The following is a 12962-nucleotide window of genomic DNA, read 5'->3' as shown; positions in this document are numbered from 1 at the left end:
ACCTCAACGCAAAACATGTTACGCGCAGGTCAGTAATGATAACTTGGCTGCTAAATGTATTCCTAGTACGAGCAGTGTTGCCAGTCAACACTCGACCACATGTTGGGGTTCAAATCAGAGGTGGGGACTCGAGTCACATGACTTGGACTCGAGTCAGACTCGAGTCATTAATATTAAGACTTTTGACTTGACTTGAAAAAATATTCAGAGACTTAGGGCGTACTCACACTAGGCACGGTTTGCTGGTTCCGTGCTGGGGCCCGGTTATCCCCCCTCCCCACTCCCCCTCTGGCCTGCACTCACACTGGCTTCAGCAACCCGGCCCGAGCACGGTTACGTCATCACAACGCCGCTTTATTTGGAAAAAAAGCGCGCTCGCACAACACTATGGAGTTCACGATTCTCTTTTTATTGTATTTTTGGAGTCGTTTTGGGAGTGCAGAAACACGGTGCAAGCACAGATTTATCGATAATTTAACACAACGATTGTCTGCTAATCGCTTTGCCGCTATGACTGTTTAACGTGAGCATCGCATCACTGACGTCATGTTTGAGTTCCAGCGAAATGAACCAATCACACGAGGCACCAAGCGGGCCCGGGCACGGATAGCGCTCACACTAGAAGCGAACCGTGCCCGAGTCCACATGAATCGTGCCCTGGCCCACCTCTTCAAGCGGGCCCGAGCACGGTTAACTGATCCGGGCCCGGGCACGGTTGGAGCGCTCACACTAGCCAAGCGAACCGTGCTTCGGCAGGCAACCGTGCCCGGGCCCGGATCACAGAGCCTAGTGTGAGTACGCCCTTAGACTTGACTTGGACTTTTACACCAATAACTTTGGACTTGAATTGGACCTGAACCTGTTTACTTGCAAAGACTTGATTTTTTTTTACCCCAAATCTAAATTTTAAAACGCATATTAATATTTATAAAGTGCGCCCCATTAATTTCATTTCCGTCCTTCTGACGCAGACCTGTGTTACACCAGATTCTGTGACCGTCGAGTTTTGTGACCACAGGGGGCGCTATTTCACAGTTTCTGTTCAGAGGCACAAACGCTTTACGTAAACTACGCTGATGCACTTTCTTTACTCGTTTTGTTGGTGTCCACGAGCCAAAATATGACATGTTTATATTTACATTTTATCGTCTCTTAATTACGTAAACAAGATTTACCATCCCCTCACCATTGCAGCCAACAAAGAAATCATGAATGGGATGTACAGGTGAGCCTTTTTAACTGGGGTCACCAATTCTGACGGCAGCCATCAGAATATGTGACCCCACTGAATCTCCAGGTAACAATAGTACACCGTGAGCCCACAATAACAGAAAACAATGAAAAAATAACCCTAACCTTTTATTAGTCTATATTTAAACATTTTATCCAAATGTTTAGAATAACCATTCGTAATGACAGCATCTTGCTTATGATGAAGCTTGCTATTTTCGTGTAAAATGATGTAACGAAATATTCTTGTTTAAGTACATTTATGTAATTAGGAGAAGATAAAATGTAAACGATCTGTCATCTTTTGGCTGGCGGACACCAACAAAACGAGTAAAGAAACGCATCAGCGTAGCATTCGTAAAGCGTTGATGCCTGTAAAAAAAAAAAGACTCGAAAGGACTTGAAATTCCAAGTTTCAGACTTGGGACTTGACTTGACGGTTGCCTGTCTTGACTCGAGACTTGACTTGAGTTGACTGTCTTTGCTTGAGACTTGACTCGGGACTTGAGGATAAAGACTTGGACTTATTTGAGACTTGCAAAACACTGACTTGGTCCCACCTCTGGTTCAAATTAGGAAACAAAATGTCAGAGTCCGCCGTTCGGTGTCGAGCGCTACGGTTTATGTAGGAGTGCTGCAAATTGCGTCAACTGATGCAAGTTACGAACTGCCATCCAGAAAGACAATGTTGAAGAAAATGCAGCAGCTGTATGATGAGGAAAGGGAAGTAAAACAGGTTATTGTGAAGAGCGTAATGTGGCTCTGACTGGGGATCACTGGACCTCTGTTAGCAACAAGAATTATCTTGGTGTGACAGCTCATATTATAGATGATGAATGGAAGATCCAGTCATTTGCTTTGAACATGCAGAAGACACTTCTAGGCACTATGGAGATGCCTGTGTAGAGGACTTTATCGCTGTGGCAGAGGCCTGGCAAATTAAAAAAATCTAATATGGTATTTAAAACATCTTCTGATTTACTTCTTATTCTTACTATATCCTAAGCAAAACTCCCAAAATTAAACTATATTTTTGGTCAGAATTTTCAGTGTTCTGAATACTGTTTGCTCTGTTTTCTGCACTCATCTATTGGTCTATGTAGTAGACTGGTGGAAAAATAAACAAGATGTTGAGGTTTATGCTTATGTTCATTGATTCATTCATCATTCAAACTTAAATTAATATTTCTCATGTTAAATACCGAAATGCGATTAATTTCAATTAATTAATGACAACGCTTCAAATTAATTCGATTAACTTTTTTAATCGTGTCCCACCCCTAATATATATATATAATAAAATAAATAGAAGGTCTCTGACATTTACATTCCAAGTGGCGTATGCAGCAGTAGGTAAACATACTGTATGTGCAAAGTGAATGTATGAGGAATCTGGTGTAATTAGGATTAAAGTGAACGTATACAATGAATTATAAATATAATGTGCAAATGTAACAGGAGTGCAAATTGAGTGAGCGTTAGACTACAGTGATGGGTGTAGAAATAGTTAATCTCAGTTTAGAGTTCTTTGTTGAACTTGAGTGTTGTTGTTGATTTTGAAATGTGTCTTGTTTATTAAGGATAAAAGAGTGGAAGAGCAGGGAGTGAGTTGATCCTCCTGACTGCCTGGTGAACAAAGCTGTCCCTCTGCTTACTGGTTCTGGCTTGTAGACTTCGTAGTCTCCTCCCTGATGGCAGTAGGTTGAAGTAGCTGTACATGGGGTGTGTCTGATCACCCGCTATGTTTAGGGCCTTTAGAGTGAGGCGGGAGTTGTGAAGGTCTTGTAGAGAAGGGAGTGGTGCCCACGATCCTCTCAGCTGCTCTCACAATGTGCTGGAGGGACTTGCGACAGGATGCTGTGCAGGTGCCGTACCACACTGTGATGCAGCTGGTCATGACGCTCTCGATGGCTCCCCTATAGAAGGTGCACATGATGGAGGATGGAGCACTGGCTCTTCTCAGCTTGCAGAGAAAGTACAGGCGCTGGTACTTTCTTGGCTAGAGATGTGGTGTTCTTACTCCAGGACAGGTCCTCTGAGATGTCTACACCCAGGAACTTGGTGCTGCTCACTTTCTCCACAGCAGTACCATTGATGTTCAGAGGAGCATGCTGGGAGGGCAATTTCCTGAAGTCCACAACTATCTCCTTTGTCTTTTCCACATTCAGAGATAGGTTGTTGTGACCACACCCCCCGGCCAGGCGGCTCACCTCACTTCTGTAATTTGTCTCGTCGTCGTTGTTGTTGATGAGACCCACCACAGTTGTATCATCCTCAAACTTAAAGAAGAAGTTGGAGCTGTATGTTGGTGTGCAGTCGTGTGTCAGCAGAGTGAATAGAAGGGGGCTCAGTACGCATCCTTGAGGCACCCCTGTGTTAAGCACGATGGTACTGGATGAGTTGCTGCCGACCCGTACTGCCTGTGGTCTCCCAATCAGAAAGTCTAACAGCCAGTTACACATTTGGAGGCTCAGTCAAAACCATTAAAAGAAAATGGCATTAAATACAAAACTAAACGACATTAAATATTTACAGAAGAAAATCCTTTTTTTAACCGCAGCAATTACTAGTTTAAAAGTTCTTTTATATCCCTTGAGCAAAATCTATATTTTATGATCAGTGTGCAAATTCATTTTTCAGTGTGCAAATTTGTGTCTGTAGAACTGCATCAGAGTACCTTTTAACAGGCAAGAAGACAAGCAAGAATATTTGTGAAAGCCATTTATGTACATATTAAGTCAGCGTGCTGACTGATCCTCAGTGGAGTCCATCCAGGGGGAGGGGCCTGCTGACTGACCACTCACTGGGCATCCAGGGTGATTTCCTAGTAGAGGAATGAAAGAATGAGTTTCCAAGGAATCAGGGCACAACCAAAGGGCTCCATACCAACACCTATACGCATGCTATCTGTGAACAGCGGTGCGGTGTGATGGTCCGGCTCTCGGAGTGCAGCCAAACTTATATGGACATGCACGATCCACTGAAGTTAGAACCAAAGATGTGAAGAAGGTGGTCAGGCACTGTTTCTTTGCTAAGTGAGCTGTACGGAAGCCAGGGTTGTGTGTGTGTGTGTGTGTGTGTGTGTGTGTGTGTGTGTGTGTGTGTGTGTGTGTGTGTGTGTGAGGAATCTCAGGAATTCACATGCTGTGAATGTCATGCAAAAACAAAGAAAAACACCCCCTCATGCACGCACACACACACACACACACACACACTACTCAAAGGCCTTCTAGCCCCAAAATGCTGCCATAATTAGACTATAACAGAAAAGTTACACACGAGATGTCACTAATAATGCCATCATACTCCACGTCTGTTCCATATATGCTACATGTATTTAACACATACCCTACCCACTACATCTCAACTAGAGTTGCTGTATACAGCTGTATAACTGTACACTTCGTACTATAGAGCAGTGGTTCCCAAAGTGGAGGGCGCGCCCCCTAGGTGGGGGGTGCGGAGCTTGGAAGTAAAACGTGCACATGTGTCAATATTAGGGATGCACCGATTCCGATATTAATATCTGAAAAAATTCTAGATCGGGTATCGGGGACAATGTGACCGATCCATAAAAACAGATCAATTCAGTCAAATTCTATGCTTGTATTGCTTGCTTTTCGGAGTTAGTTCAACCTTAAATATCCGCTCTGACCCAGATAGAAGTGAACTTGGACAGTTAACAGGCGAGTGAAACACGAAGCACACAGAGGAGAGGTGAATCACTGACTCGTACTCGCGCTGGTGCTATTCCACTTAGTCCGTTTATTTGCTGGTTGACCAAAATAATCCTGGGCTCCAGCACTACTTGACTGTTCATACATAAAGTGGTGAGTTGCCCAAAGCTCATTGAATGTGTTACTTACAGAAATGAAATAAAGATAAAAATAAAGAGCAGTGGTCTGAGTCGGTCTACGGCAGAAAGCTGAGCGGCTTCTCTGGGGTGAAGAGTCTCTGTAGGGGTGAGGGGCTTCTATAGGGGTGAGGTGTCATGTAGGGGTGAAAGGTCATGTAGGTGTGAGGGGTCACAGTGGCAGAGCACAAACTCACCTCCAGGTTTTCTCTGGCTTTCTTCAGCACCCCGTGAGTCATGGACACTAAGAGGAGAGAGGAGTTAGTAAGGCTGTGCACAACACCAGACTGGAGGCAAACACTAAACTCCTTCAGTGTGGGTGGGTGCTGTCTGCAGGTCAATGAGGACCTTCATGGCCTCTCTAGGCGATTTTAGGTGTGTGTGTGTGTGTGTGTGTGTGTGTGTTCCGTACATTGGTCGATGATGATGTGTTCCATGCCTTCTCGAAGCTGGTTGGTGGATCGCAGTCGTTTGACTGCTCCTGTGAGCATCCGCTCCTGCTGAGACAGCCAGCTCTGTAATCGAGACACCTCACTCCTCAACACCTCCTCCTGTACCAGGGGCACATGGGGGGCAATTAGTCTTATATAAACAGAAGCTACCTAATTCTGCAGAACTTTGTGTTGTCCACTGTGTGTGTGTTACCTGCAGTGTGTGTGTGAGGTCTCCTGACGGCAGAGTTACTCTCCAGAACAGCTCCAGGAGTCTCTCCGCCTCCTCCAGAACCACAAGCATAGTGCCTGATGCAGCCTGACACTCCACAATATAACACACACACACACACACACACACACACAGTTAAAAAGGTAAAAATACTCCATATTCTCAGTGTATTTATTTTTGCTGGAGATATGCACATGTATAAAAAACATTCACAAATGTATGTACACAGCATGCATACACGCACGCGCGCACACACACGTACACACACACACACCTTCAGCTGGTTCTCCCTCCTCAGTGCACTGTTAAGAGCCTGTGTTTTCTGAGCTAGCTCCTTCTTCAGTAGTACTGTGGCCTTAATACTGACTGGGGGAGAATTCACCTCACTGTTCCGCCGTGATATTTGAGCTAGATATATATATATATATATATATATATATATATATATATATATATATATATACACACACACACACACACACACACACACACACACATTATGCTAACTATTAAATTATTACATGCTACAGATTTTTTAAACCAGGAAAACAAACAAAAAAAAATATCTGAACTCTTTCACACCCACACACACCCACACACCCACACACACACACACACACACACACACACACACACACACACACACACACCTACCTTCTCTTTTCTTCAGTTTCTCCTGCAGCACCTCTATGGTCTGTCTGAGCTCCAGCACCTGAGTGGGCAGAGCCTCTGACACCTTTAACTGAGCCACTGGCCCGCCTCTCTCCTGGACCTGTGTGCAACAATGATCCTTGTGCTCACATGGTCAGATTTCGGTGTAACACCGGCAAACATGAGTGGAGACGTGCTCACGTGCTGCACGGCACACCAGATAGCACTGGGCACAGAGGGTCGTGTTGTACTTTGCATCGACTGCGATGTTAAAAAAGAGAGAGAAAGAGAGATCATATTACACCTGCACTCCACTCACTGCACTGGTTACCTGTCAGCTTTAGAATAGATTTTAAGGTTCTAGTCATGGTTTTTAAATGTCTTCATGGTCTTGCTCCTCTTTACCTCAGTGAAATGATGGTTAGATATGTTCCAGTCAGGTCTCCAAACAGTAATCTACTGGTGATTCCTAAAAGCCGATTTCTTTAGGCCTAGTGAGTGACACTAACTCATTTACTGCCTCACCAGATTCACAGGCTCAAAGTGTGAGTCTTCATCATCATAGATGTCCTCTTGTTGTTGTTCTTCTTCTTCAAAGTCTTTTTCACGCAGAGAAAGCCTGGAAACACAAACCCACACACAGAAAGCTCAGAAGGTGTAAACCTCCATAAGCTTCCACATTCCTTCTGTAGTTAACAGAGTTGTGACTTTGCTGCCAAATTAAGTCCTCAGACATCAGCAATTTCTACACACACACACACACACACACACACACACACACACAGGATTCTAAGGGGTCTCAAGATTCTCCGAGGTTCACCTGGGGAGTAACACTGCAGTCGGAGCCTACAATATCAGTATCATCATTAGGGATTTGGACCCATAGTGTTGTTAACCTTGCAGGGTTGCCAACTCTCACGCATTGAGCGTGAGACACACGGATTTGACCGTTTTCACACGCTCTCACGCCACACTTCCGATATCTCACGCCGAAAAAAAAAATATCCAGTTTATTTACCTCAGATCCACATATATGATTCAATACGTTACTAGTTCGCTAGCTCTGGCGCCATCCACCGGCGATATAACACTGAATCTGTGTCCATTTTACGTTCGCCACCCCCCCCCGCTCAACAACTTAAAATCTCACTCCAAGCGAACGTCAAAAGTTGGCAACCCTGACCTTGTAAATCCTGTAAAGCGCTTTGTGACAACATGTGTTGTGAAAAGCGCTATACAAATATATTTGATTTGATGATACCAGGTCACATCCACCTGAACCAATCACCACCAACACTACTTTGCAGTCACTGTGAAGCATTGCCTACATTTCCCTGTTTGCATGCTAAGCTGTTCCTATCGTTTACTCTCGTGTTACTCAAGAACTGCAGAATATGTGATCTGCTGTCTGCCGTCTCACCTGCTACCACAACCACTTCTACCCCTTCCAAGTCTCATGGAGGGATGAGTTCCCCTCTACACCTCGCCACAATTATTTTAAATAAAATACACACTGGCTATACTGAAGTTCACCTCTGACCACATGACTTCGCAGTATTAAAGCAGTATCATGTCTAAATATCTACTAAGGACAAAACTAAAGTGCTCAATGAACTAAGTTATAGTCACTACCTCACAGGATTGAAATGTCTGTTTAGTTTTTTTTTTTTTGTGACTTATCTGTGTTGGCCTCACCAAAATCATACTCCCCTTAAAATAACCCTTGTTGAATGTAGAGATATGTGCGTCATATAGAATAGCCTACACAAAAATTAGAGTTAACCAGACATTTCAGTCCTGTGAGGTTGTGTTGCAGGCCGTCTGATCAAGGCCAACCACAAGCTGGTGGCGCCGCCTGCCCCCTGCTGGCCACCAAGAGCAACAGCGACCTGCAGAAACAAGAGGACAAACAGCTGATGGACGTGAGTGCAGACCAGACAGAAAGGACCAATCAAAGAGCTGCACGAGGAACCTGCTAGGAGAAGGAATCAGTACACATGCTTACATAATACATACATACATAAATGTGTGTGTGTGTGTGTGTGTGTGTGTGTATATATGTATTCAGTTCACAGCAATGAATGACATTAGTATCACACAGGAAAGCACATCATTATGTGCTGTGGATGTTAAGGGAAGAGCCAGTGTGTAAGGAGATGAACTACTGTTGTAATCAAGAGGAGCTTGAACATGACATTGTAGTTAATGTGTAGCATTGTATTGTAGCTATACAAGATAGCATTTTGAGTCTATTGAATGTCAAGAATGTGATGCCTGCAGGAATGCAACTGTTATTTTTAATGACGTGTATTAAACAGCCTTTTCTGTAAGGTTGCTTTTACGAGCCCCACAATAACCATTGATTTGAGTCACTTCAAGTTCACTACAATATCATAATCATTTAGTTTCATTTTATTCCTGCACAGAGTACACACACCAACATGCTAGATAACACAGATGTTAAAGCGTTAAATTGCTTCAATAATATCTAAGTATAATCATGCTCTGGAGCTCTGTTCACTGAATTCCAAACACATGTTCCCATGAAGCTCAGCCAATCAGAATGAGCGCTCCAGGTCCTTCACTAACTCCGCCCCTCACTGTCTCTGCTCTTTGCAGGAGCTGGAGGAGAGCTTCCACATTAGCAGGATGGAGCTGATCGCCTTTGAATTCAATGTGCTGGTGTCTCTAGAGATGATCCTCTACCTGCCCGAGAGCAGGTCACAACCCACTACCACCTGAGCCTTCTAGTCCCAGCCAGCCCAGCCAGAGCTGACGCCCCCTTTGAGTGGGTGTGGTTTTGCAGACCGGCCTCAGGGAGGACTTCAGCACAACACTAAGTGCTTGTGGGTTATATTGAACATTCTTCTTGCTTTTTGTGTTTGTTTTTGGGACTTTTGCGAGGGAAATTAAATGACAGTAATATTAGCTTAAGCACTTAAATCAACTCCAAACACTCAAATAATAAGAGAGATTTACCACATCCTGTGTGTGTGCTAATGACACTATATGCAAGAGGACGTGCTGATGCTCCTACCTGAGGCTCACCATCTACACCAAAGAGACTGTGACTACTTGGCCGGGGAACAAGGATCTTAAACATTATCTGTAGAACCATCCTGCGCACCCGGTGCTAACGGGCCACCCAATGGAGGATGGGTTCCCTTTTGGGTTTCTTCCTAAGCCCCACCACCATAGGGAGTTTTTCCTTGCCACCGTCGCCTTGGCTTGCTCATACGATTGTAAAGCTGCTTCTCAATCCAGAATTAGACAGATGGTGTAATGTGAATTACAGTGATTTATTTATTTATTTATTTTCTCTAACCTTAAAATGATCCCTTTAAGGTCAGGGGTCGGCAACCCGCAGCTCTGGAGCCGCATGCAGCTCTTTGATGCCTCTGAAGCGGCTCAGCTTTTGAATAGAATTAATGAGTATTTAATTAACTTATATTATTTTTGAGACTTAAAACAATGTTCGGGTGGAATTTCACAAATGTCCGGTATTTAGTTTCGGTTCGCTTGAGTGACATGTCATCGTCACTGAAATAAATTTCCAATTATTTTGCTTTTGTGGCTCCGAGTCAAAAAGGTTGCCGACCCCTGCTTTAGGTCATGCTAGTCTGTAAATATTGGCTGCAATGTTAAGGTACAGTGCAATATGATTAATTGTATAAAATGCTTTCACTTTTATATGTAAAATTGACACAACACAATACAACATTATGTATTTCTTAACTTTTACTGTATTTGTAAAAAATGAAATGAAAACAATAGTAATACAATTGACAGAATCAATTGAAATAGTTTAATTGTTCATGAGTTCATGTCTTCATTATGATTTTCTATTGCTTGGGCATAGAGAGGTATTTTGGCATGCAAATGTTAAAGAAAAACATGTCACACCTCCTTTTCACCTCTTCTAATACACTGCTATCTCTGTAAACTCGCTGCACAAAGATATCATCATGGGCACAGATAACTAAATCACACCACTGCATACCAGTAATCAATAACTGGCACTGAATTTGCCAATAATAACAATGGCTCTCCTTCATTTTGTGTAGGCCTTGTGCCACTTTTAAGGAATTTGCAGTCTACATAGCTTTGTGTATTTGGGCACTTAATTTCAACAAGCCCAAATGATGGACGCTCAAGTGGGTCATATACAAGTCCATCAGGTGATGCACCCAGCCAAGATGCATCTGGATGAATAACTAGCCCACACTTGGTCAAGTTCAAGTTTTTCAGATCTGCATAGTCCTTTAAGGCCCCTGTTTCCATTTCAAGTCCCCTTTTCATGTGTGCTGTTTGTCGTGTCCCTCGGATTATCCTTTCTGCCAGGCTTTCTGCAGCACCTGGACCTCTAACGTGGCTCACCTCTCTGAAATGCGACGCAGTCACTCTTTCTCTCCTAAGTGAATGCCACTCAGGTGTAGCACTTTGGGATCTTGTTGCCTTCTCAATAAGGTGTGACTGTGACAAGGTCACAGAAAGTGAGCTTAGGTGTAGCTGTTCTTGGTGTGTTGGCACAAATGAATATTCAGGTGGGCTTAGATGGTAACATTCTAGTGGCAGACTCGGGAATGGGGGTGCATCCTCATGTATGACAACACTGTCAGATGGAGGTGGTGGTTGTTGATAGGACAGTACACTGCCAACTTGTACCTTCCCAAAGATGGAGTCCACAAGTGGCTTGTCAGGCGAGATGTTCATTGTGCAGATGAGTGGAAGAGAATCTGCTTTCATTCCAGCGTAGACTGGTCCAGGATTGAGGGTGGCCGGGTGTGGGAGCTCACCGCTGTAGCCCTTGAAAAGTATACTTCTGAAATAAAAGAAGAGTGAATAACATTTATTTTTACACATTGTAATCTGTTCACGAGCACAACTGATTGTGAATCACATATCACATGTCATCTGAAGTACAACGAGGCTAAATTAAATTTTGAAGAGAACAGGGTCTTATCAGATGATCAAAAGCATTTATTTTTTTACCACACACTGTAATCTGCCTATTAAATTTGGTACTACATACCTAACTCCACTGGCTGTAGTAGCACCTGGTTTTGGCTTTAGGACAACCATGGCATCCACGGGTCCAGGCTTCACCCCCTATTAATTTAAAAGATGGTGTTAGTAAAGTGACTGTGATACATTAACTAACATTAAATAATGAAATAAGACAAACCATTGTTGGTGGTTTATGCCACTTCTGTTCTGTCTGTGTGCATGAAAGGACAGGAGGGACGACAGACATGCCAGATTCAGAATAATGAGCAGTCTGGAAAAGCAATGCAACCAGCAACACAAGAGCAGTTGCTGTTAATGAGCACAACTGGCATTGAATCACGTAATGTCATCTGAAATACACAAGAGGCAAAATGTAATATCCTGAAAAGAAGACTTCAGCAATGTCAATAGGCGCAATATCTGTCCCATCATGTTGTTAGTGGTGAATGTCACTTGTCTATTGTCTCATGTAACGTTTGTGCTGTTTTGCATCACTCTTAAAACACTTGGCTATACTGTCTTTCTATTCTACAGTGTTGTGCATGGTTCAATCAACTATAAATTAAATATATTTTAGATGTAAACTTCATTTTCACTCCAGATGAAATGCTTACACATAGGAGTGAAACAGGCCTACTTATATTTATATTATTTTGTTGTTTCCACCACCTACAACAGAACAGGTTTTACTTCAACTGCTTCTTGAAGAGTGTTATCAGAATATGTTAATAGGTGTAAGTGTTGAAGCCACATGTTAATAAAGAAGTTAAGATGAAAGATTTGAAAGACAGATTGACAGATTTTAGAAAATGCAGTTTGAAGAATAGCTGAGGTGGACTATATTCTGCTTTTGAATCATAGAGGTAGATAACAATAGCTCGAACTATAAAATAAACTCCCATTTGTTTACTATAGGCAAAATAGACTGCTAATGATTCCCACTCAGCTACTCTGCATTTGGCTACCATTGTAAGCTTTAAAAACCAATGCCTATGTTTATCACAGCTTACGTGAAGTAAGAGCAAGGATAAAAGATTGAACTTGTGTTGAACTAACTTTTGAACTTGTTCAACAGAACTTTGAACGTGACACTGAACAGAACTCGTGTCATTTTAACCAGTCCTACTCTCAGCTGGTGTGGCGTATCTGTTTTCTTCATAGATCTGTAGCAGTGAGCCCTCACTGTTATCTCGTTAGCCTTACTTTTGCCTGATACTTCCATCAGAAATACAAACATGTTTTAAAAAGGCATTTCTAGTACTAGGACAGGTTGGTTCGTTACTAAAAACAACATCACTTCATTAGACTGCCACCTCAGGCTAGCTAGCTAACTAGCGTCAGCCACTTACCTTCAAAATTGCAGAGGTAGGATGAAACGTAGAACTTGAAACCCTTTTCAAGTTTACTCTGTGTCGTTGTACTTGATGCTCTGACAATACGACGCACATCGTTGACGGTAAACTTCGGGAACTCCTTGTGAATTTAGACTCGGCCATAACATCGGCACTTCCGTATACCAACCGGAACTATGGTACCATCCTGACACCAAACGAGGAAG

At 43.0% G+C, this 12962-nt stretch overlaps 1 protein-coding gene across 5 annotated transcripts in view; it reads right to left on the bottom strand.

The window, feature by feature from the left end:
* Positions 1-12962, bottom strand: part of LOC143485935 (myomegalin-like) — a 14845-nt gene extending 1883 nt beyond the window's left edge. The window contains exons 1-10 of one of the 5 annotated variants that reach the window (XM_076985654.1): positions 11583-12471; positions 11430-11506; positions 11063-11219; positions 6803-7016; positions 6599-6658; positions 6401-6518; positions 6021-6154; positions 5729-5833; positions 5496-5634; positions 5281-5327 (exon numbers count right to left, since the gene is read on the bottom strand). In XM_076985654.1, coding sequence (XP_076841769.1) covers positions 5281-5327; positions 5496-5634; positions 5729-5833; positions 6021-6154; positions 6401-6518; positions 6599-6655 — 600 coding nt within the window. In that variant the 5' untranslated portion in view covers positions 6656-6658; positions 6803-7016; positions 11063-11219; positions 11430-11506; positions 11583-12471. Of the gene's footprint in view, positions 1-5280; positions 5328-5495; positions 5635-5728; positions 5834-6020; positions 6155-6400; positions 6519-6598; positions 6659-6802; positions 7017-10230; positions 11220-11429; positions 11507-11582; positions 12472-12530 lie in introns of those variants that run through there. The other 4 variants (XM_076985652.1, XM_076985653.1, XM_076985650.1 and 1 more) reach the window with 4 other exon arrangements.

This window comes from Brachyhypopomus gauderio, unplaced genomic scaffold (genome assembly GCF_052324685.1).
Source record: "Brachyhypopomus gauderio isolate BG-103 unplaced genomic scaffold, BGAUD_0.2 sc43, whole genome shotgun sequence".
Taxonomy (NCBI): Eukaryota; Metazoa; Chordata; class Actinopteri; order Gymnotiformes; family Hypopomidae; genus Brachyhypopomus; species Brachyhypopomus gauderio.
This window is presented reverse-complemented; position numbering and strand designations above follow the sequence as displayed.